General features: G+C 36.7%; 1 protein-coding gene and 3 pseudogenes across 1 annotated transcript; 2 read left to right on the top strand and 2 right to left on the bottom strand.

Moving 5' to 3' along the window:
* Nucleotides 1–775: 775 nt before the first annotated feature.
* On the top strand, nt 776–3,665 carry LOC120205243 (annotated as a pseudogene).
* A 183-nt stretch (nt 3,666–3,848) lies between these two features.
* Nucleotides 3,849–4,422, bottom strand: LOC120205194 (annotated as a pseudogene).
* Nucleotides 4,423–5,355: 933 nt separating this feature from the next.
* Nucleotides 5,356–9,062, top strand: LOC120205242 (annotated as a pseudogene).
* A 2,138-nt stretch (nt 9,063–11,200) lies between these two features.
* On the bottom strand, nt 11,201–22,553 carry LOC120205323 (germinal center kinase 1-like). Its single transcript, XM_039205230.1, has 19 exons — nt 22,319–22,553; nt 18,717–18,773; nt 18,278–18,305; nt 18,068–18,190; nt 17,261–17,372; nt 16,983–17,020; nt 16,796–16,849; nt 15,915–15,983; nt 15,631–15,747; nt 15,437–15,505; nt 14,984–15,063; nt 14,659–14,787; nt 14,335–14,581; nt 13,327–13,419; nt 13,043–13,207; nt 12,561–12,691; nt 12,296–12,428; nt 11,568–11,692; nt 11,201–11,465 (listed from the first exon to the last, which is right to left on the bottom strand). The coding sequence occupies exons 1-19, from the start codon at nt 22,411–22,413 to the stop codon at nt 11,201–11,203; spliced, it is 2,130 nt and encodes a 709-aa protein (XP_039061161.1). The 5' UTR covers nt 22,414–22,553.
* Between the last annotated feature and the right edge of the window lie 321 nt (nt 22,554–22,874).

The raw sequence follows: 22,874 nt of genomic DNA, 5'->3' as shown, positions 1-22,874 counted from the left end.
TGTAACCACGTCCAGATGCCGGGAACGATGATCAACGGGTCGTCCTCGGTCGTGGACAACGGATTCGTGTTGGATGTGCAGGTGTTGGAGAAAGTATTGCCTTCGATTAGGGACGATGAGCATCAGTTAAAATCAGGTAACCGCTCCATATGCTTGGATGACTATGTGGTTGGTGAATCTTGTAGGCGTTTTGCGGTGTGTAAAACACACGTTTCATTCGAGCTGCATTGAGCACTGGCTATAATTCATAAATTACAGCCCTGGACAGGGTTATTTTACATTCCACACCGTTGAATTTCCCCTTGAATTCCGCTCTTTTAAAGTGATTTCGATGATAAAAAAATTACCATTTTTTAAAAGTTTTGGATTCGAACCCCCCATAATATCAAGATGTGAACGTAAAATAATAAAATCTCCTTGATTTTTTCCCTTGAATTCCGCTCTTTTAAAGACTAACAATTAAAGCAAAAATCTTAGTCATTAACTCCTTCCTTTTCCCTTGAATTCCGCTCTTTTAAAGACTAGCAATTTGATGTTCTTATAATAATATGATGAATGTATAAACCTGGATGCATGTATTTGAATGTTTGAAATTTAAGTCCTTGAACACGTAACACTTACACATATGCTATTGTTGTTTAGTAGTCTTGTAGAATACTATTTTGGTATAACGATTCCTTATTGGTGCATGTTTTCGAATGTTAAGAAAATTGCGAAATAAGTTTAAAATAACTATGCTCCCAGTTAGACTTAATCTCAATTCTCAATAACTTTTTAATGCATTATCTTTATGCTATTGCAGTCCGAACGATCAGAGTTGCTTTCTCAAGTGAGAGCCCCGAATGTTGATTTTGAGCAATTTAAGACGATTCTGATGAGAAAAAGAAGGAAATAGCACCACTGCAGCAGGCTTTAGGCAAGCTTCGCAATAATAGAGATGTTGACGGCCGTGTTGGTACATGTTCATCTGAGGAAGAGCTTGATTTTATTGTATGACTTTACTATAAGCTTTTACTGCATTTAGATTTATGGCTTATCTTTTTGCTGCGGTTACTCCTTTTCTTCTTTCTTTTATTCACTTCATGGGAATTGTGAATCGCAGATCCATGGCTTGCAATATCGCATTCAGCATGAAAGCATCCCATTGACTGAAGAGAAGCAACTCCTTAGAGAAATCAAACAACTAGAGGGAACCCGCGAACAAGTTATTGTTAATGCTGAAATGAGATCAAAGATTCAGGACTCCTTAGTCCAAAAAGTCATTCAAGATCAAGTTAAAGTACTAAATTTTGATTTTGCACATTTATCCGTCAAAGTTCGATTTTCCCCTTTCCTTGTGAATATAAAACATCATAGCATTGCACACTAAAAAAACTTGGTTTATTGTAGCTTATGGGTGTTGATTTGAATGGAGTAAAGAAGGAGCAGAAAGCAATCTGGTCCAAAAAAAGGCAAATTAAAGGTAAATTGGATGTTATTGAGAATAAAATGGAGTCTTTACAGAAGGAGCTGGAAGCTGTGACCCAGACGAGGGATGAAGCATATGGAAACATTCAGGATCTGTGGAAAGAACGTGATGAAGGGGTATTATCTTTTCTCTCCTTCAAATCTTAAACATATCTGTTTCATATGCTGATGATGTCGAAACAATTTAATTCATACCTGAATAAGTAATGTCTCTTAAGATAGTCTTGTGTGCATTTCCGGGTTTTTCACAATGAAAAATGTTTTGACAGTTCTCTGCCTGTGTTATGGGAGTTGAACAATGTATGTTCTTGGAATCTTGTTGATTCATTTTTGTCATGCACCATAAGAGATTGCCATTTGCCAGCAAATCGTGTTTTGTGTGGTTGAATAGTCTTAACCAGGTTGCGTTTGTGTTTTGATGCTTGAGTTTGAATACAGGGGTGCTCGTACGTTGATCACTAGTGTTTTCTTTAGTATCATATTCACTGGGACATTATTTAATTATACTATCGATTAAATATTTAATCTCTCAACGAAATGAGCTAACTTTATATCAGTATTTGTTTTCACTACATCAAGAGGCCAAAGTTCCAAAGTCTGGACTTTCCGTATTACTATAGAACCCTTTATGTTGGTTCAGTGCATGAGAGCAAAGGAGACCTTTCGGGAAAGAGTGGCTCACGATGTAGAAAAATAACCGTATCGTAATCCTTGTGCATATAAAGATAGAAATCCTTTTTAAGATCTTCTGCTTCTTAATCTTTTTTGTAGATTGATAAATTGTTCCTGCATAACTTACTTTATACGGTTTTGTCAGTGCTTTTCATTCTATCTAGGATTAGCATGATGTTAAATAATACATAATATAGGTCAACTTTCACATATTCTCGTGCACGATATTACTAATGAATTGTCTTAATTACTTCTCGTTTCAAATTTTCAGAATGCTCCCTTTTACCAAAGTCGTTCAGCTGTAAACAAGGCTAAAATGCTTGCTGCGGGAAAAGATATAACGGCGCTTGAGGAGTTCTCGACTGCAGAGGTTTGTTGAGACTGCTGATTAGTGTTACATCCGGAGCATCTCATATCTTTATATTTGGCTACTCTCTTTATCTTTTATATTGCTTTTAGGTTGAGAAGTTCATGGCTCTCTGGAATGGCAAGAAAGCCTTCAGAGATGATTATGAGAAAAGAATTTTGCCATCCTTGGACACTCGGCAATTGAGTCGGGATGGCCGGATAAGGAATCCTGATGAGAAACCACTGGTTTCACCCGAGAAACCGGTGCAATCTGAAACGGAAACAATTCTGAGACCTAGTGTAAGACAACCAAAGGAAGAAGCCAAATCAGGTCCCCAACCAGATTCCTACACACCAAAAAGGTTTCGAAAGATGCCGAGACTAAACTAATGGAATTAAAATCCTCGTCAGAGTATAGTGTTGTAGCGGAGGAGATCTCGGGATCTGGCAAGTTGCAAAATGACACTTCTGCAGACAAGGAAGTCGATGAAGCCAAACTGAAAGAATTGAAGAGACAGCAGGAAATGGAAAAAGCAAAGCATGCCATGGAAAGAAAGAAGTTGGCTGAGAAAGCGGCTGTCAAAGCTGCTAGAAGAGCTCAAATGGAAGCTGAAAAGAAGCTCAAGGCAATCATTTGCTTCATTATTTGGTTTTTCTTATTCGTAATTAGTTTGTGGGTTGAAACTGAAACTCTCTTGATCTGTTTTTGCAGGAGCGTGAAAAGAAAGCAAAGAAGAAGGCAGCAGCATATCCCAAGGATTCATCCGAAGCTGTGGCACAGGATTCAGAAACCGAGAAGGTAGATTTCACTCTTGATGCACCTGTTACCGCTCCTGTTTCAGTGAAGGATAAAGTACCAAAGGAGAATAATGCTAGGTATAGGAATCGAAATAAAGGACTCGAGTCACTTCCACGAGTCATGCTGAAACGTAGGAAGTCGACCAACTATTGGATATGGGCTGCCCCTGCTGCGACAATGGTGCTGATACTTCTAGCAATGGGCTACTATTATCTTGTCTGAAGAAGTTTTAGTTTGACTGGAACTGGGAGTGATGGATAACATTTTTGGTCGATCATAAATGCTAGTAGCTAAGGCCTTAGTGGCAAAAGTTGATGACTTTGTTCTTTGCATCCCATGAAGGATGGACAAAAAAACTCATAATGTTGCTGGCAGTTCAAATTGAATGCTTTTCCGAGGGCTGATAATAAGATAGTATTTGTTCGGAATTTTTAACCTATTCACAACGCACACATTGCATACACAATTATTTGAAATTGAGCCTTCTAGAGAAAACAACGTTCTATTTTACCACCGAGTCTATTTAATGCTATACAAAAGTATATATATATATCGACATCATCAAAAGATCTTTAAAAAAGGCATTGCGAATATTTGATCAAAATCAACATACATAATATTTAATATAATTATGCATAACCACAATATCCAAACTCACACTTGACTCCAGGTAAGCATCGATTGTCACACTTGCCGCAGTTATCAACATTGTAGACAACATCCGTACAAACTCCACCACAACAACTTTGCCTGAACCGGCATCTGTTCCCGCATCCTGCGCAGTTATTCCGATCACGGAGAACGTTTCAACAATGCGTCTTGTAGCAGTACAGTATGCCAGCCCCTTTGTTCACAGAAATGCGATTGCATATATTTTGATAGGAGTCGAGTTCACAATGTGCACCTTTCCTGATCTTATCTTTCTTCGGTGAGGTCGTTAAGAATCGGCTTCTTGATTGAATGTTAGGGGCGATGAGAGGATGATCGACCACGTATTCTTCCTTTTCGTCGAAGTCTTCGATTTCGAATGGGAAGGTTGCTTGAGGATGAAGGGATAAGAGGAATGAGATGGTAAGGGAGAGAATGGATATAAGCTTGAGAATGTTATTAGAAGCCATTGCTTTCAAGTGAAGGGAAATTTTCATACAAAAAATTTTAAGCAAAGGGAGGGTGGAGAGTGTTTTAAGCTGCAAATTTATAAGGCTAAATTACACCAATAAGTAACAAATTTATAAGGATAAAGGTGACCCTTAAATGTGTATTAATTGACATAATAATAAAAATATTTCTAACGTTCGATAATAATGTAATTTTGATTTCTATAATTTTTTTTTGAGCATATTACTCTTTAACGTTTTATTCCTAGTCAAAAGATTATCACATTTAATGAAAAGTATTAGTCAATTAATAGTCACCGTCCATAGTTGATTCTATGTAGAGCGAGATAATAATGTGACGTGTCCACTTCAGAATAAGTGACAATCATATTTTTAGAAAAATAAAAAAATATATTTATATTAAATTATTTAAGAGGGTCGTCACTCGATTTAAAAATTTGACCTGATATTTTAATTTAAAATCTACATCATACTCGATTCGATCCTACCTAAATATATATAAAATTTGTTTTTATTAAGTAAAATAAAGATGTGATTGAAAAAAATAAAGATTATTATTGTAATTATTATTAAATATATATATGATAATTATAATATTACGTTATGTTGGATCAAATCAAATTTATTTTCATTATAAATCCAAATTTGACTCGTTCAAATCCTTAAAAAATTGACCCAAATTAAACTGATCAAAACCTAAAATTTTAAAATAAAACACCGGTGTAATCAGATCGGGTTAAGTCGGAATCAGTCGTAACCAAGTAAAATGGTTATCCCTAATTTTACCCAAACAATGCCACGTTACCTACCCATGTAAAATCCAGCCCAAACATGGGCTATAGCAACCCAACCCATTTACCATCCCCGGCCCATAATCCACCAACGTCTACATTTCACAATTTTAAATTCAAAATATAAAGCGCCTAATTTTCCATCTTCCCCATTCTTCTCCTGTACTTTTTTTCCGCCTCTCTTCAATGGCGACGGCGACCCCTACTCCAACAAGAACCCCAGGAGACAGATCCAAGAGATCTCACTCTCACCACCAATCGGATGACTCTTCCTCTTCCGTGTCCCGTTTCGAGGCCTACAACCGCCTCCAAGCTGCCGCTGTGGCCTTCGGAGAGAAGCTTCCGATCCCGGAGATCGTAGCCCTCGGCGGTCAATCGGATGGAAAAAGCTCTCTCCTCGAAGCTTTTTTTGGATTCCGTTTCAATGTGCGTGAAGTTGAGATGGGTACTCGTCGACCTCTCATTTTGCAGATGGTTCACGACCCTTCTGCACTTGAGCCTCTTTGTCGATTCCAGGTGGTTTAGGGTCTTCTTTTTTTTCCTTCGTGATTTCGTGTTGCATTTGATTCAATGGGCATTTATATTTTTTCTGTTTCATTTTAAAGTTTTTTGTTGATTTTGTTATATGCTGAATCGACCTGTGTTTATTTAATTTATAGGAATTGAATAACTGAATCTTGAATGGAAGAATTGCAAATTGCACAACGAAAAGAAGTACGAGGATTTTTGAAGAATTTATAATTGAATAACGTTGGGCTTTTCTTTACAATAGAATTTAGAGAGATCGAATTTGTTGGAAGTTAAATTTGGTGAAAATATCAATAATTAGCTACTTACCAAGGATTTAGATGGTTTTAGATGTGAATACTCTTGAATATAGCTTTAATTGTTTTTGCTAGCAGAAGGTTTTCTTTTGTTCTTTAGTATCTGGGTTTTCTTCATTGAATGCTCCACTTTTGTAGCCCGCTATGTGTTCTTTGTTTTGTTTTTCACTTTTTCATCGATACTTATAATAGACTATTGAAAACAGGAAGAAGATTCTGAAGAATATGGAAGTCCAGTTGTTTCATCATCAACAATTGCAGATATCATAAAATCAAGAAGTGAGGCACTTTTAAAAGAGACTAAAACTTCAGTTTCTCCAAAGCCAATTGTGATGAGAGCTGAATTTGCACATTGTCCTAACCTCACCATAATTGATACCCCTGGATTTGTACTTAAGGTAGGTTGCTAATTCATTTGAGAAAGAAAATTCAGGCTTAAATTGATTGAAATCTTCGCAATACAACGATTCTATTTATGAACGAAAATTTCGATTGTAAATTTATTGGCAGGCAAAGAAAAGAGAACCAGAGAACACTCCACAGGAGATTCTTTCCATGGTGAAGTCATTAGCTAGTCCTCCCCATCGTATTCTGGTGTTCCTCCAGCAGAGTAGTGTGGAGTGGTGCTCATCATTGTGGTTAGATTCAATTAGGGAAATTGATCCAACCTTCAGAAGGACGGTAATTGTGGTCTCCAAGTTTGATAACACACTCAAGGTACATATTTTGTTGCTTTTCTTTTTGGCTATGTCAACTACTCATCGATGAAACGCAACATTGAGCTGACACATTCACACTATTTTTTCATATGGCACATGAAATCGAGGGATTTAAATAATCCTTGTTACCTGGACTTGGATGTAAGTATTCCATGCAGGAAATGTGCTTAACATAGGCATTTTCAACTTTTCTCAAGCTTTTCAATGTATTTGGATGGTTCTTGGAGGGTCATATCCCTGTACCCATGTCTGAATAAAAAGTCTTGTGTTTGATATAATGTCACTATGTGTGTAGCTTGTGAGGAATTTGATTGTGGTAATTCAATTGAATGTAATGCAGGATTTTAGTGACAGATGGGAAGTGGATCGTTATTTGAGTGCAAGTGGCTATCTCGGAGAAAACACTCGACCATTTTTTGTAGCATTGCCTAAGGATAGGAACATTGCTTCGAATGATGAATTCCGAAGGCAAATATCCCAAATGGATGCTGAAGTTTTACGTCATCTGCATGATGGAATCAAGGGAGGCTACGATGAAGAGAAGTTCAAACCTTATATTGGTTTTTGTTCATTGAGGGAGTATTTAGAATCTGAACTTCAGAAGAGATACAAAAAAGCTGCTCCAGCAACACTGGCATTGCTTGAGCAGCGGTGCAGTGAAGTCAACATTGAGCCCGCGAGATTGGACTCCAAAATACAAGCAACTTCTGATGTTTCTCATCTTCGAAAATCAGCCATGATGCATGCAGCTTCTATCAGCAATCACGTGGTGAGACATCTATCACACAGATGTTCATTTGTTCCAGATAAACAGTGTCATAATTTTAGATTTTGCCTACTTGAGAAAACCATATGCACTTCAGGTGTATGTCCGACCTTTTCCCATTATTCTATGTATAATCATTTAGGAAATTGGACAGCATATATTGTTTGAATGCCTGAATTCACATATCAGATTTGAATTTTGAAGAATTTAACTGTCTTCATAGGCCTTTGTTTAACTACAAGAGACCTAATGGTACTGATTTGTTGCTTAAGGGAGTTTTGATTGATGGAGCAGCCGATCCAGCCCCCGAGCAGTGGGGGAAAACAACAGATGAGGAAAGATCAGAGAGTTGCATAGGGAGTTGGCCAGGTGTCACCATCGATATAAACCTGCTAATGCTATCCTTCAACTTTATGGTGGAGCTGCTTTTGAAAGGGTAATGCATGAATTCCGCTGCGCTGCATATTCCATTGAATGCCCTCCAGTATCAAGGGAGAAGGTAGATATTTCGAATGGAATTCGCCCCAAGAATATCATGGTTGAGCATTTGATTTTGAAAGTGATGAAATACTAAACAGATCCTTTTTTCCCCTGAAACAGGTTGCAAATATCTTACTTGCAAAAGCTGGTCGAGGTGGGGGTAGAGGAACAGAAGAGGCTGCTGCAGAAATTGCACGAACTGCTGCACGGTCATGGCTTGCTCCTCTCCTTGATACTGCTTGTGATCGGCTTGCCTTTGTTTTAGGCAATCTTTTTGGCATTGCTTTGGAGAGGAACTGCAGCCGGGAATCAGAGTGTAAGAAGCTCTTAAAGTTTCCTTTCTTTCCATAACTATGGTTGATAACCACAAATGTTTCATATTTATTTCAACTCTACAGATGGTGGGAAAGCTGGAGACATGGACGGTTATGTTGGGTTTCATGCAGCTTTAAGACATGCATACAATCGATTCATAAAGGGTTTGGCTAAACAGTGCAAGCAACTAGTTAGGCACCATCTTGATTCAGTCACAAGCCCATATTCTCAGGTTTTTTATGAGAATGACTTTCAAGGAGGCTTTGGCTCAAGTGCAAGCTCGTATTTCAAACATAACCAAGCTTCGGCTGGTTCATTTTGGCTTGAGCTATCCGATGGTGGTCAAGTATCGCGTGATGAGACGATGAGGGATCAAGAGAACGTACCTCCCGCAAAACAATGCAAGAAAACCACTCCAGGAAAGGGCACGGAAGCTCGAAAAGTCCTCCAAGAAAGCCAAATGACAGTGCCTGAGACCCCATCTCCTGATCAGCAATGTGATTTGGTCTACGCTGGTGGTGCTAAGGCTGAAGTTGGACCAAGAAAACGTATGGCAAGAATGACATACAATAGGAATCCTGAACAATTGATGAAAGTTCATAACGGCGGTAGTCTTTTATTCAGTAACGGCGATAGTAGTTCTACATCAGCTTACACTGCAATCTGCTCATCAGCAGCACAACATTTCGCACGGATACGTGAAGTTCTTGTTGAGCGTGGTGTGACATCAACACTAAACTCCGAATTTTTGACCCCATGGTAAGTTCTTTCAGTTCTAATAGTTATATATGCACAAGATTGCTGCCAAATGTTGAGCATACACTTCAGACAGGAACTAATGAACTTTAAAAAAATACAAGTTAATCAATTAAGAAAATATGAAGAATAAAGTATAATAATAAATTACTTAGTGTCACAGGTTGTGAATATAGTATAATATGATTTTATAGGTACTATTGTCATGTTATGGTGATTTTAAAAAAATGTTACGACGATATGATTATTCATTTTGATGATTAAATTTATTTTAATTTATTAAAATTAGGATCAAATTAAAAGAATATACAAGTTATAGGGATCGATTGTGAATTACAACAAAATGTTTTAACGGCCATGTCACTACCTCCGTTAAAAATTAATGGTCGGTGGCTTGATTGAAATATTTAAATAGTTGGGTAGTTTAATTGATTCAATTGAAACTTTGGTGGTTAAATTGAATTTTGATCATAGTTTAGTCATCTCCCGTGTAGTTTACCCTTTTTTTTAGCACCATCCAGTTTTGCAAAGATAAGGGGAAATTGGCGTTGTAATCACTTTTGTTTTGGTTTTCTGATTTTTATCAGTCAATTTTTATTTTTTAACAATTATATTTTAATCATTTACGTTGTCGATTTATCATAAAAATTAGGGCTGTAAACGAGCTGAGCCGAGCTCGAGTATTGCTGAGCTCAACTCGAAAACTCGTGACCCTAAAATTTTAAAGCTCGACTCAAACTTTAAATCATGAATTGAAGCTCGTGAAAGTTCAAAATGAAAAAAATATCTTAAACTTAACTCGATTGAAGCCTCAAACTCAAACCTGAATCTTAAATACATGAAAATCTTATATTGTATTTTTTAATAAAAAAGTCAACACATAAATGTTAATATTATTTTTTTTAAATCTTAATATATTATATTTTCGAGTTGATCACAAACTTTTTGAGTCAAGTATCAAGTAGCTCGTTTCGACTAGTTAAGAACTCGAGTCAAGCTCAAGCTTAAATCCATTCAAGTCAAGTATTTATCGAGCTTTGACCAAGTCGATCTTGAATATCTCATGATCTGTCTCGTCTCATTTACGGCCCTAATAAAAAGTATCACTTGAATGTTATCTCCACATTGATAATGTGACATGCTAATAAATAATATTAATTTTTAATTTTGTACTAAATTTTAGCTAAAATATAAATTTAATACTTTTTTATAATTCTTTTTACTTTAATATTATTTTTAATCTATATATAACTTTTTATAGAATTATTTTTAACAAATTCATATAATTAGATCAACTATAATGTCAATATTAACTTTATTTCCTTTTTATTAGTTTAGGGTAATTATAAACTAATATCCATTTAGAATTTACGTAATCATTGACAACGCGCACATTCCCTTTAGACACAACGGCTTAAACTTGAATCGTTTTGAAATAATAATATTTCATCTTAGCACTAGACAGTTTTGAAATAACAATATTTCATATGGAACATGGAATGGGAATTGCTCATATGTATGTATGCCATGTAAGTAAATAGAATATTGTTTATAATAAATGATTAGTATTGTTCAGATTACATGAAATTAAAAAAAAAAAACAGCAAAACTTTCAAGTATAGGCCACCAAGAAACAAAATTGTAAGAGAAAATGTAATCAGAATGGATAATAATAAAAATAAATACACAATTTCTGTACATTCAAATCAATAACAAATGCATGAAAGCAAACCCACAGAGAGATTAAATCTCACATTTTCCTTCAGGTTGGTATGAGATGACCATTTTTATGTTTGGCTTTGCCATCTGCATCACATGAGAAAAGAAAAAAACAAAATATTATCTGAATATGCATCAACGAGAATTATATATGTAAATTAATATCCATCAAATTCAACCATGCAAAACTATCTGAAGCAAAATCAAAGCAGATTGGGATTTTGGTTCCTAGCTGAAGCAATAGGGCTACTGCTTAGACTCTTCATTTTTCCTTTTAAGCACCGTGTTCGACGCTGGTGTCGAATCCGTTTTCAGACATAAATATGAGGCTATGGTTCTTCAAGGACCCCATAAATAAATACATGGGAAAACTTGAGAAAAAAATGAATAGATACATCATACACCACAAATACTTGCATCAGGAACTCACAACTGAGTGCGAGTAACATAGAATATGACTGATTTTCCAGAATAAAGAACGTTTAAGGGAGGTGATATTTCAACAAACCTAGAAAGTAGAAATCTAGCAAGAGGGCTCAAGTTGGAATTCGAAGGAAGCTCTTTATGCTGCTGCTTTTTTTGACCATCGGTTTCTAGGTTTGAATTTTGTGTTTCTTCAGGAGTAGTCTTTCCCTTATTGAACTTGTGAGCGGCTAGCTCCTGCATATCTTTCATGGAAGATTCCTTTGAGCTGCAAAATGTTACCTCTGCTTGAGTTTTGTCGTGTTAAAAGACAAAGACGCATAATCTACAAGGGAGACAATACTATGAGGACACAGTAAAAACTTTTAACCTTGCCAATCGTTCAAGCAACTTGCGAATAAGAGCTTCACAAGACCCAGGCTTTGCGCCCTCCATGTTTATGAGGGAATTTGTAACTGCATGCACAACTGACCCTTCTGAATCATCGGAGAAAACCTACATTGCATGCATTGATGAAACTAATAAGATATAGACAAATTTGATTCAGGCTTAAGAAAAGTTGATAGCCGATACAGTAAAACCGGAAGCCAACAGAGACATCATAGAACCATGTTCAGAAACAAGCTCTTAACATGAATTAAGACTTCAAAACACGCCTACATTTTTTCAGGTCAACTGCATCTAAGAGCACAGACAAGGAAAGGACTTTGTTTACTAGTTTAACCATCACCTGTTTGACTTCCTCACGAGTTTACTTGCATTAAGTTTCTCATCTACCTCAAAACATCCGTTACCGTAGATCAATATTCTAAAAGTATTTAAACCTCCTATCTCACAGTCCCAGATTTTCCAATCTTCCACCTTCAAAATTCCCTTTATCGATTACCCACTTACAGAAGTTGGTCAGGAAAACTGTTTCACTCGGATTGTTTTTGTAAATCTACTTTGATCCAGATGAATTAGAGTCCATACCAAGACTCAAGTTATATGTATAGCATACTTGACAATTGGTAAGCATCTTAATGCACCATCAGGGTTAAAGATTAGTTCTATAACGCTAATTGGCAAGGAAAAACTAAGCATGTATGTGGTACGCACCTCTTTTAGAGAAGGGATAAGTAACATTGATAGCGGCACAGATACCAATGCCATCTTAGCATTTTCTTCATCGTCACTTGGTTGGCGTGATCTTGGAAATACTCTTTGTGCATCAAGAAATTCACGAGAACCGCTGGAATTGAATTACAATACTTTAGAGATATAGGCGCACCAAATAGAGAAAAATTGAATATATCCATGTCGGAGACATAAGCATATTTGACACTCACAGTTGAGCCCGAGTAACATAGCTTTATCAGCTTACCTAGAAGAATTGGAACTGTTACTCATTTGGTCTTTTCTTCTATTTTCCTGGCCAGGATTACTAAGATTGCTCCTTCCAGACCTGTCCCTAGCATTTCCTTTCCTCAAACCTGCTTGAATTGCAGCCTTCGCCTGAATCAACATTAAAAGTTTGAACTTTTCAACAGAAAAATGATCGTATGCTCTCAATACAGAAGCTAATAATAAATTCAAATTCCATTGTGAACTCAGATTTCTACAATATAAATTTGCATAACCGATAATAGACTCATTATACAACAAAAAGGCTTTGTAAATATTCTATTTAGTTGGTATCCCTAAATCTAAGGGATTGTTTTTATTACTAGAATTAGTCTCTTAGTTTAGAAGTTACATGAGATAAGGCCTAGGCTTGTATATATAATTGTAAGTTTCCTACACGTTCAATAAGAGTGAATTACAGTAAAATTCATGGCTTTTGTCAGGTTTACAGTTAAAAACCACCTCTGCAAGATTTGAAGCACTATCTTCAACTGATGCACTCGAAGTTCTGTCTAGAATTCCTTGTCTGGATCTTGCGGTTTGAGGATCAGGATCATCAGCTTGGCCACAGAGCACAATAGTTCCATTGGTAGAAGCATCTTCAAAAGAAGCATATTCGCTGCTAGACTACACAACACATTAAAATCTAATAAAATCAATGACTGGGAGAAAAAAAAAGGGAACAGAAACTTTATCGACTTAATATTTTTCTGAAGACAACTTTGAAGAAAGTGAAGGAAGCTTACAAGAGAGTTTGAGTGGCGAAGCATTGTTGATGATTGAGATCCTCTAGGAGATCTTATGACCATAGTTCCTGACCCGCTGACAGACATATCATCCTGGGAATAAAGCGCCAAAAACAATGTCACAAGAGCTTAGCATAAAAGTATCATATCATTAGTGTTGTGAAGACACATGCCTAGACAGTTTTAGAAAACAAAGCACCTCAAGGCCGTTTCAGGCGAGGCACATTTAATAAGGCACATGCCTCATACTACCGGTACCAAGTACTTTTCAATAAGGTGATAAGCACAGAAAAGGCCAGCCTGAAGTTATCTTGATTTTCTTTTATATTTATGTTTTCTTCATTAACTGTACCTATAATAGTAAAAAAGAACAATATTGAACTCTCTATTTCTCAATGTGTAAGTATTCAATAATAAACTTGGGATTATAGGCAAATCATGCATTTTTACCAACAATGAAAAGAAAATTCTGCATGTTTTGCAGGACAGTTGGACAACTCTTCTGAGTTTAGGAACATTGTTATATATTTTAGCATATTTTGTATATATTCAAACATATAAATATTATGTCTTACTTCACTCAGGCAAGTGCATTTTTTGTGCCTTGCGTCTCACAATATAAGCTTCTATCACCTTGCTTGGCTTCATGTCTTTGACCTCAAGGCATATAGTAAGTATAACAAATGTTAAAAAAAGATTATATGAAACTGCCTCTAATCTAAAAAAAGAAAGCTTCTAGTCATGGTATTGGCAAACAAGAAAAGAATTCTTGAGAGGTTTAATCATACTTTTCAATGTAATCATATGTTTAACTCTCGTCACTTTCAGAAAAATGGAAGTCTTAGGAGTCACTAGATTATCCAATGCAACGCATATTTTTATTAAGGGCATAGGACAAAAGGGAAAAACTTATAATGCGGAAAGCAATGATGCAGTGCATAGTTGGACATTGCTGCATGTAGTGTGTGTGAGAGAGAGGGAGAGAGAGAATGAGAGATAAAACCTTACATCATTGTTATTATCTTGATGGTCATCATGATATGACTCTCTAGTGTCTTTTCCATAAAAAGCTTCCCGAGATTCATTAAGGGCATTACCACTTTCCGAAGTTCTCGATATTGCTTTACTATGTGAAGGTTCAAGTTTCCTTTCTCTAATCTGAGGAGGCCTTGCAAAACTCCGGACAGTACCTGTACTATTTGGTCCATCGCTGCTGAAGTCCCATCCAGCACTTTTGGATGTTTTCCCCGGATTACTGATGAGCAAACGAGTCAGTACAAATCCAATCAAGATAAAAAGGAAAAGTACTTCTAATCAACACAATCAACCCACCTAGCTCGAACAGTTTCATCGCCTCTAAAATCTTTTGTCACCTTTACAGTGTCAGTTGCTTCTCCTACAGCCCTGGAGACGTTTATGGGGGTTTCTCCATCATCCTTTAGTTGGTACTTTGAGCGCTCTCTATTGAGAACATGAAACACAAGCATCTTAACTACAATAAACAATGCAAGATTGATACTCTTCTCATGACATGTCAGAAACATAACTGATGCCATAAGCATATAGAGCACTCCAAGGCGCTTTGACATCTCGAAATCGTGTCAATTACAGATTCCAATCATATTTAGATTATGGAACCACAAGTTCAAGAAGGTACCTAATTCTCTCCAGAAGCTTCTGACTCTTCCTAGCACTTTTTATCAAACGATGCTTGAGAAGTTCCTTGGCACTAGATCTCTGAAATTAAATAGATAAAAGGAAAAGCAAAAGCAGTGTACAGCATTCAGAAATAATTAGGCCAATAAACCTAGGATCGCTTAAACACATCAGAAGAGTTTTAGACACCAAAATAGTTCATTTTACTAAATTAATACACCTTACCTACTGGTAGGGGTCAAACATAAAATCCATTTCCATGTAGAAAATGAGAACTTTTCCAAACACAGGAAATTAATGAGTGCCCAAAAGAAAAGAATGCTATTTCAAACATGATTTACCATGAATAGACACAATCATTTCCCCGACTATTAAAGTGAAAAAGTCTTTGTACCCATTACAAAGAAAATTGACATGAAAGAGGGGCAAGCAAAACGAAAACATAATTGTTTACCTCCGCAGGTATTTTCTTCAAACATAAGGAAACAAATTCCTTCATGGGGCGGGAAAAATGCTCTTCCAACTGCAGGATAGAAATTTTCAATTATATTTAAACCATAGAAATGATCATTCCATAATGAGAATGAGAACATAAGAATAAATCATATAAAATGAACTTATCATGAAAATAAAAGCTATTGAGATTACCTGAGGTGGATTTTCTCGAGGTATTATAAAAAGAACTCTCATAGGATGAAGGTCTGCAAGTGGAGGTTCTCCTTTGGCCATTTCAATCACAGTTATCCCCAAAGACCATATATCGGCCTGTATCAGCAAAGAGACCCAATGATGCAATGCTCATTATTCAAAAAGGCTTAGCAAAAAAATATTTTTCAGGCTGTGCATATGTGCTTAAGAGAGAGAGGATAAGCAGATGGATGGTGGGCAATAGCAGTAACTCGAGAAAATTTTGAAAGCACAGATTTTAGTACCTTTTCATTGTATCCATCTGTATTCTGAATAACTTCTGGTGCCATCCAGAAAGGTGTTCCTACAAAAGTCTGAACATTGTTAACCATATTAGTTCATTAATGATAATTATGACAATGAGACAACCTGTAATATTGTTTGCATAAAAAAAATAACTGCGGGGTAAATGGAACGCAGGCTGGTTTTAATCCTTCTATAAATATCATTTCAAATTTCTTTCCAAGACAAGAAGGGTTCTGGTGACACTGAATACATGGAGGTAAAGATCAAACAGATGGCAACTGGAAATAGTGCCACAATACCATGCTAAAGCTGCCATTTGGTAAAGCAGTTTACTTACAGAAGACAATTTCCGATTCAACAAAAGAAAGATGCAGATAAAAGTTGAGAAGGAGAGTACATAAAAAAAGAAGGTTGTAATCCAGACACTTGTATTCGTGACCAAATTGAACCCCGCCATTTCCAATTGCATGTCCAACTTTTAGTTTCAGAGCATACAAATATTACAACCTATTTCCATTCTTGCTCGCCTAAAACCTTATCTCTCATATTATTAGTAAACATCTTTTCATTTTTTTAATTCATGGACTAAAAAGCATTGAATAGTTTTCAAGAAATTAAATTCTAGTATAAAACTTTACACTGAAAGCTTTTTTCAAAATCTAGATGTTAAATCAAATGTAACCTTTGATTTAGAATAGAAAGGAAAAATAAAAGCTTCTGTTAAGAGCATAGATAGGGAGATGCACAGAGAGAGAGAGAGAGAGAGATCACAAAGTCACTTAAGGCATAAAAATTTTTCTCTAAAAATGCAGCAGCAAAGACAGAAAAAGGGCATTCAGGCTTACTGGAAAAATCATGTATCTTATACAAAATACTGTACCTTTCTCCGTGATATTGTCTTTGTTAATTGCGCTGAAACACCAAAATCTGCAACCTGTTGCAAGGCCATAAAATTAACTTCCATCAGCAAAATGCATACACGTTCACCCATTTTACACATACACTCGTAGCCACCCAATACAAAGAATACATGCTAGCTGTGAGCCCATTAAAGAGAAAAGAAGTACCTTAACATCACCATTCTCAGACAATAAAATGTTTGCCGCTGACAACAGAGATAGCAAAAATGTTGTCAGTTAAAAAAGTGTAAATCACTAAATTAATAAACTATTTTATACAAACTAAAAGAAGGGTGAAAATAAATGTGAAAAATAATTAAAAGCTGAAAATATGCCTATACAAATCTCTAAAACCAAATGTTCAAAATTTTGATATTGTCTTTATAACAACTATGTCTATAATTATAAGGGCAGGTAAAGAAAGAGTAACAATGAAAAAACACAACCTTTGATATCTCTATGAATCTTTCCTTCATTATGTAAATATTCAATTGCATGCAGTAAATCCCGTGAGATACATGCAATTGACATTTCATCTAGTGGAGGGCCTGACTGGAGCTGCACACAAAGAATCATCACAAGCTTTCAATAAGAAATAAAAATGTTATTCAGGAATTATAGTGCATCAAATCAGATAACAGTCATATGCCCCAACACAAATGTATGCAGACAACGATCAGTTCATATGCAACCAGAGAAGTACGAGGAAATTGGTGGTTGTATTGTACCCACAAGAAATCAAATCAGAGACTGACAACCAAGGTTTGCTAAGAAAATGGCTTCAAGTTGGAGGTAAAAGCACGGAAGAAAAGAAAAAATTTAAGTTACTAAAGGAAAGATGGTAGCGTTACCTTGAAAATCTTGCGATTATTATTACCTACATCAGTTCAGTTGACATTTAGCTATAAAAGATAGTTCTTGAGAATCTTTTATCACGACATTGACATTTTATTTTATTTTATTTAAAAAACCATTATTTTAACAATTCTCTTCCCTTGCCAACAACAAGACTTAGATCCCTATGGAAATTATAGTTGGGGAAATTAAAAAAGAAAGCTACTGAATTAAGTTCTTGGGCTCACTAAGTAAACAAAGAACTATAACAAATCAGCCCATTATCATTTATTTCAGTCTTTAACAATGACACTTCCTAATTTATTTCATGGTGGAAGTTGGAAGCAAAACTTCCTCCTTAATATTCAATCAAATTTCATGCACCAAACGTGTAGAAGCAAGTAATAGAAGACACTTACAAGGTCAGCAACGGAACCACCAGCCATGTATTCCATTATTATCCATAGTTTGGTTTGGTGAAGATAGGAACCATAGTACTCAGTGATGTATGGACAGCGGCATTGTGACAAAACAGAGATTTCCTGGAACCAAAAACACACATATGGAAGACTTAGAAATCTACTCATTAATTACAACGGATACCAGCTCACAAGATAATAAGGATTAACCTTCTGGATGTCCTCAATTTCATCCTCACTGCAAAATGCATTAATAAATTAAGCATACATAAGAAAGAGAAAAAATATTAATAGAAAAACAAACAATATGAATGGAAGTTGTTACATGCCACATCTACTTGCAGTAAATAAAGGCATCTACAAACTCCCATGCAAATTGATTATAAGCAAAATTGCTTTGCTGAACAAGAACAAACTATAGATTCATATAAATCATGAAAAAGTGGTTTTCTCATCAGAAAAACTCAAAAATATAAATAGACTGTGAGTATGAGGGAAAGATGAGGAAAAGAGAGCAAGTTACTAATTAAACAAATTGAAAATGAATGAAAGATCATAAACAAGACTTTCTTGCACATAGCAACCATCTGCCTTTGAACTCTAATAATAAGGAATCAATTAAACAAAAGTAACAAAGCTATTCACTTACGATTCCTCTAAATCAATAACTTTAATAGCAACTTCTTTGTTCAGTTCCTTATCAAACCTGCACATCAAAAAAGGCATCAGCTACCCATCTCATTTTCATCAATCATGGTTCATGATTTAAACAACCATAGCATGTCCAATGTGATTATTGGTAAGAACCTGTTCAAGATGTCTTGCAGTATAACTAGCATTTACATAGTAAAACAAGAAAAAGTACAATACATGCCTCACATGTGAAATATAAAGTCAATTCTCAAACTAATTTGAAAAGAATCATTGTCAGTACTACAACAATTACCAACAGACCGGTAGGCTAATAGTTTCAAATGTAGACTGCATAACTGAGATGCCGGCAACTTACATGATGTGTTCCCAGGCATTTGACAATCCATTAAAAAAATAGGAAAAAAAATAAGACAGTAAATGGCTCACTAGAGCACCCTGTTTCAAAAATATCAACCTAATCTATCTAATAAACTCAAGAAAAATGGACAAAATACCAGCTTGACTTGATAGGAAAAAAGAGAGACCAGTTATTACATAAAAGGGCTCTATTCCAAGCGAGATTGAAACGAGAACACTCTGCAACAAAAAATATCTAGTGAGAGAAGTTCCCGCTTCTCTCTAGGGCCCAGGTGTTTTTAAATTTAAAAGTGTTGTCTCATTCGTCTGTTGCCTGCTGGCCGCTGCCGCCGCCCGCCGCCTGACGCCGCCGTCAGCCGTCCACCGCCACACTCTGACCACCGTTTGACGCCGCTTTTTCCTAGGATGGTCGTCTGCTCACGGTGAATACAGATCTGGACTTGCATTTGCGAAAAACGCTGTCTTTAGTCGCAGATCTACACTCGCCCTCTGCAGATTTTCGAAGCCTCCAGCCGTCCGAGTTCGCCTCCGCCACTCAACCCAGCGCAGTGCCTAAACGTGACCTAATCCCGTCTTCTCTTGTGTCGAGCAGTGGTGTACAGCTGAGTATTCACCATGGAACCCCAACCCACGTCTCAACCCAGCCAACTTCGAGGGTTTGACTCAGCTGGTGCGGTGGCTGCTTCCTCCGTGAGGCCTCCTATTGTTCCTCCTTCTTCGTCTAGGAGTTCTCATCTCCCGCTTGAACCAGGCTGCCGTGTTGCAGCTGGTGATTTCCCCCTGGAGTCTGCCAAGGAATTAGAAGCGAAAGTGAAGGCTCTTAAAGCATTAGTGGCAGAGTTGAATAAGCGGGTTAATGATTTAAAAATGAAGGAAAATGCAGTTCCACGAGGCAGTCTTCTCAAGAAATCTGGATCCGCTGGTGCTGCCTCTTCATCTTACTCCGGTAAGGACAATCGTAAAATTGAGAATGAAAAGGAGAGGACAAGGTTACGGAAACCGCAAAGAAGAGTTTTTACCAGACGCTTGTTGGCCGGATTGAGACAGTTTGGTAACTTCTCTATTCCACCGAATGCTGCTAAGAACGATGTTTTGGCAGCCTTGGCACGTGAGGCGGGTTGGATAGTTGAGTCCGACGGCACCACTTACAGACACTCTCCTTCAACCCAAAATCAACAAATTTCGGGATCAGTTTCGGCGAGGTCGGGTGAAAGTCCACTATCATCCAGTCCTTTGAAGAAATGCTCACAAGAAGGGAAACATAGGAACGGAAAGCTGTCTTTTGTTCACGCAACACCAACGCTTCCTGTCGCTAATGTTGATCATGGTGGTGCCAAGGAAATCTATTCGAAAGGGTATTCCGATGCAAAATTTTCCGAAGTGGTGGGAAGAAGAAGAAATGGGTTTTATAATCGGTCGAAAGAAGGCCAACCAGATTTTCGCAATGGGTCCAGAAAGGAGTGTTACACGATTTTTATCGAAAACCTTCCAGAGAAGATCCATTGGAAGAAACTTGGATCCATATTTGGCTCACATGGTCAAGTTATTGATGCCTTCATTCCCAAAAAAAGAAACTCGAATGGGGTTCGTTTTGGGTTTATTCGCTTTGCTACAATTGAAGAAGCAAAGACATCGATTTCTAAGATGAATGGTTATCGTATTTACGGCAACAAAATTAGAGTCTCTTTGGCTAAACATAAACCCCGACAGTCTTACTGGCGAAAGTCCTCGAAAGTTGTTCATAGTAAGTCGGGGCTGGAAGTTTTTCCGACGATTAAACACTGTGAAGTTGAGGGTGTTGTGGACGCAGATAAACTTCATGTGTTGTCTAACTGTCTTGTGGGGTGGTGCAAGAACTTTATCAAGATTGGTAATCTTGCTAACCAAATACAAGCCAAAGGACTAGCGGGTTTCACGCTTATGAGAGCTGCTGGAAATGTAGTTCTAATGGTTTTTGAAGATTCTAATTCGTTGAGATGCGTGAAGGATGAAAAGTTAGAAACTCTTGCAGAATGGTTTTCCAGAGTGGAAACTTGGTCTGAGAGCCTTGTGGTGGAGAGCCGGCGCGTTTGGCTAGTTTGCGAAGGTATTCCTTTTCACGCTTGGAATTGGGATACTTTCAAAACATAGCTACTAAGTGGGGCAAGTTAATAGCAATCGATAACAGTTGTGAGTTCCCTTCGTCTTTTGATCGGGCTAAAATCCAAATACTCACAAACGCTCAAGTGAGAATTAATGAGTTGTTGGAGTTGAAGGTCGGGGATCATTTATTCAAAATCTTGGTGCATGAAGTTGATCCTTCCTTCAAACCTAATTCTTGGGTTCCTGAAGATTGCGATATTTCTTTAGAACTTGATCCTCCAATTGGGTTGTGATTGTTCGGCTGCTGTATTCAGAGGCGTTTTTAAGTTTGTGGTTGTAATTGTTGGTTTTTTGTTATGTTATCTTACATCTTGAGGTGATTTAGGGGCTTTTTGGTTGACGATGTAAGATTTCTAGGTGATATGGGTTGTATTGGTGTTTATTCCCGCATGTGGGTTTGGTGTTACCTCATGTACTTAGTATTATATTTAATAAAATATGAGGCACTCTTTTCTCCCTTCCTTGTTCTTCAACATACTTCTAAGTATGTGGAAGAATACGAAGGGAGTTTTTAATGAGACCTCCAACTTCTATCAAAAAAAAGAACACTCTGCAACTATTTTTAACATAAGATAACTAAAACTCTATTTCTTGAGGACCCGCAATATTTGTAACCTTGCAAATCATTTCAGTAGTTCGTTGAACATTAGTGATGCTCCTAAACAGTACACAAGTTCTTTACTTCTGCACCAGTCATTTTCCGACCCTATTTTACCATTACATAGACTAACTAGATATCTCCATAAACTCAATTTATGGCTCATTCAGAACCCAACAGCCCTTGAGGCTCATTTTCTTCCCCATTCACAGGAAGATATTTTTTTCCTTTACATTTAAATTAAAAATTCAAATTCAAATTTTAGAATCATGATATATTTTCAACTTGGACACTAAAATATATAAATTCAACAATAGCATTGGTACTATTTACTACTATTCCACTAATTTACTCCTACCAGGCACCAAGCAACTCCTGAATTAAACAGGAGTAACAAAGTAAAAACATGCGCAGCATATAACATTCAATCAAGAGTAAAACTATTACAATGCAAATATAGTAAAGCAGTGTGATAACCAAAGAAATCGATATAGACTTACGCCTTATAGACATCGCCAAAGGCTCCTCTACCAATCAACTCGAATTGACTAAATCTAGACCCTGCTGCTTCCTGCAAACCTGCTATATCATCCATTTTTACAGACAAACCCCTTTGGCATCAAAAATCAAAACCAGCCCAAAATCCAATCCCTCAAAACATTCACATTCCACCCATTCTTCAATCACAGTTCAATACCCAGTTCCATATTGCCAAAACCAGCCTCGAGAACCCAATCCCTGAAACATAAATTCAAAACAAAACCCATCAATATCCTCATATTAAAAAAAACTCTGTAAAAAAAAGCACACGCCAAGAAAATCCCACATTTCAAGATCTAAAGACCCAATTAAAATGAAAATCTTTTTTTTAACAAAAACTGAAATCAGAAAATGCCCATAAGCTCTTACAGTGAAAGCAAAGAGGCACCTCAAACATACACAGACACAAAAACACACAAAAAATAAAGATTTCATCTTCTATTAAGTGAATGAAAGGATCATATTAAAGCGACATGCGAACAGAAACAAAAAGAATCCTTAACAACAAATTTAAAC

Source organism: Hibiscus syriacus, unplaced genomic scaffold (assembly GCF_006381635.1).
Source record: "Hibiscus syriacus cultivar Baekdansim isolate YM2019G1 unplaced genomic scaffold, ASM638163v2 tig00012370_pilon, whole genome shotgun sequence".
NCBI classification, from domain to species: Eukaryota; Viridiplantae; Streptophyta; class Magnoliopsida; order Malvales; family Malvaceae; genus Hibiscus; species Hibiscus syriacus.
This window is presented reverse-complemented; position numbering and strand designations above follow the sequence as displayed.

Excerpts from the sequence above, each read along its gene's own strand:
- LOC120205323 (XM_039205230.1), bottom strand. The coding sequence starts at position 22,413 with ATGGATGATATAGCAGGTTTGCAGGAAGCAGCAGGGTCTAGATTTAGT. Across the intron at positions 17,021-17,260 it reads GATTCATAGAGATATCAAAG|CGGCAAACATTTTATTGTCT; the intron begins GTTGTGTTTTTT and ends CTCTGTTGTCAG. Across the intron at positions 11,693-12,295 it reads TTATCCCTTCTCTAAAAGAG|GTTTTCTCCGATGATTCAGA; the intron begins GTGCGTACCACA and ends CATGCAATGTAG.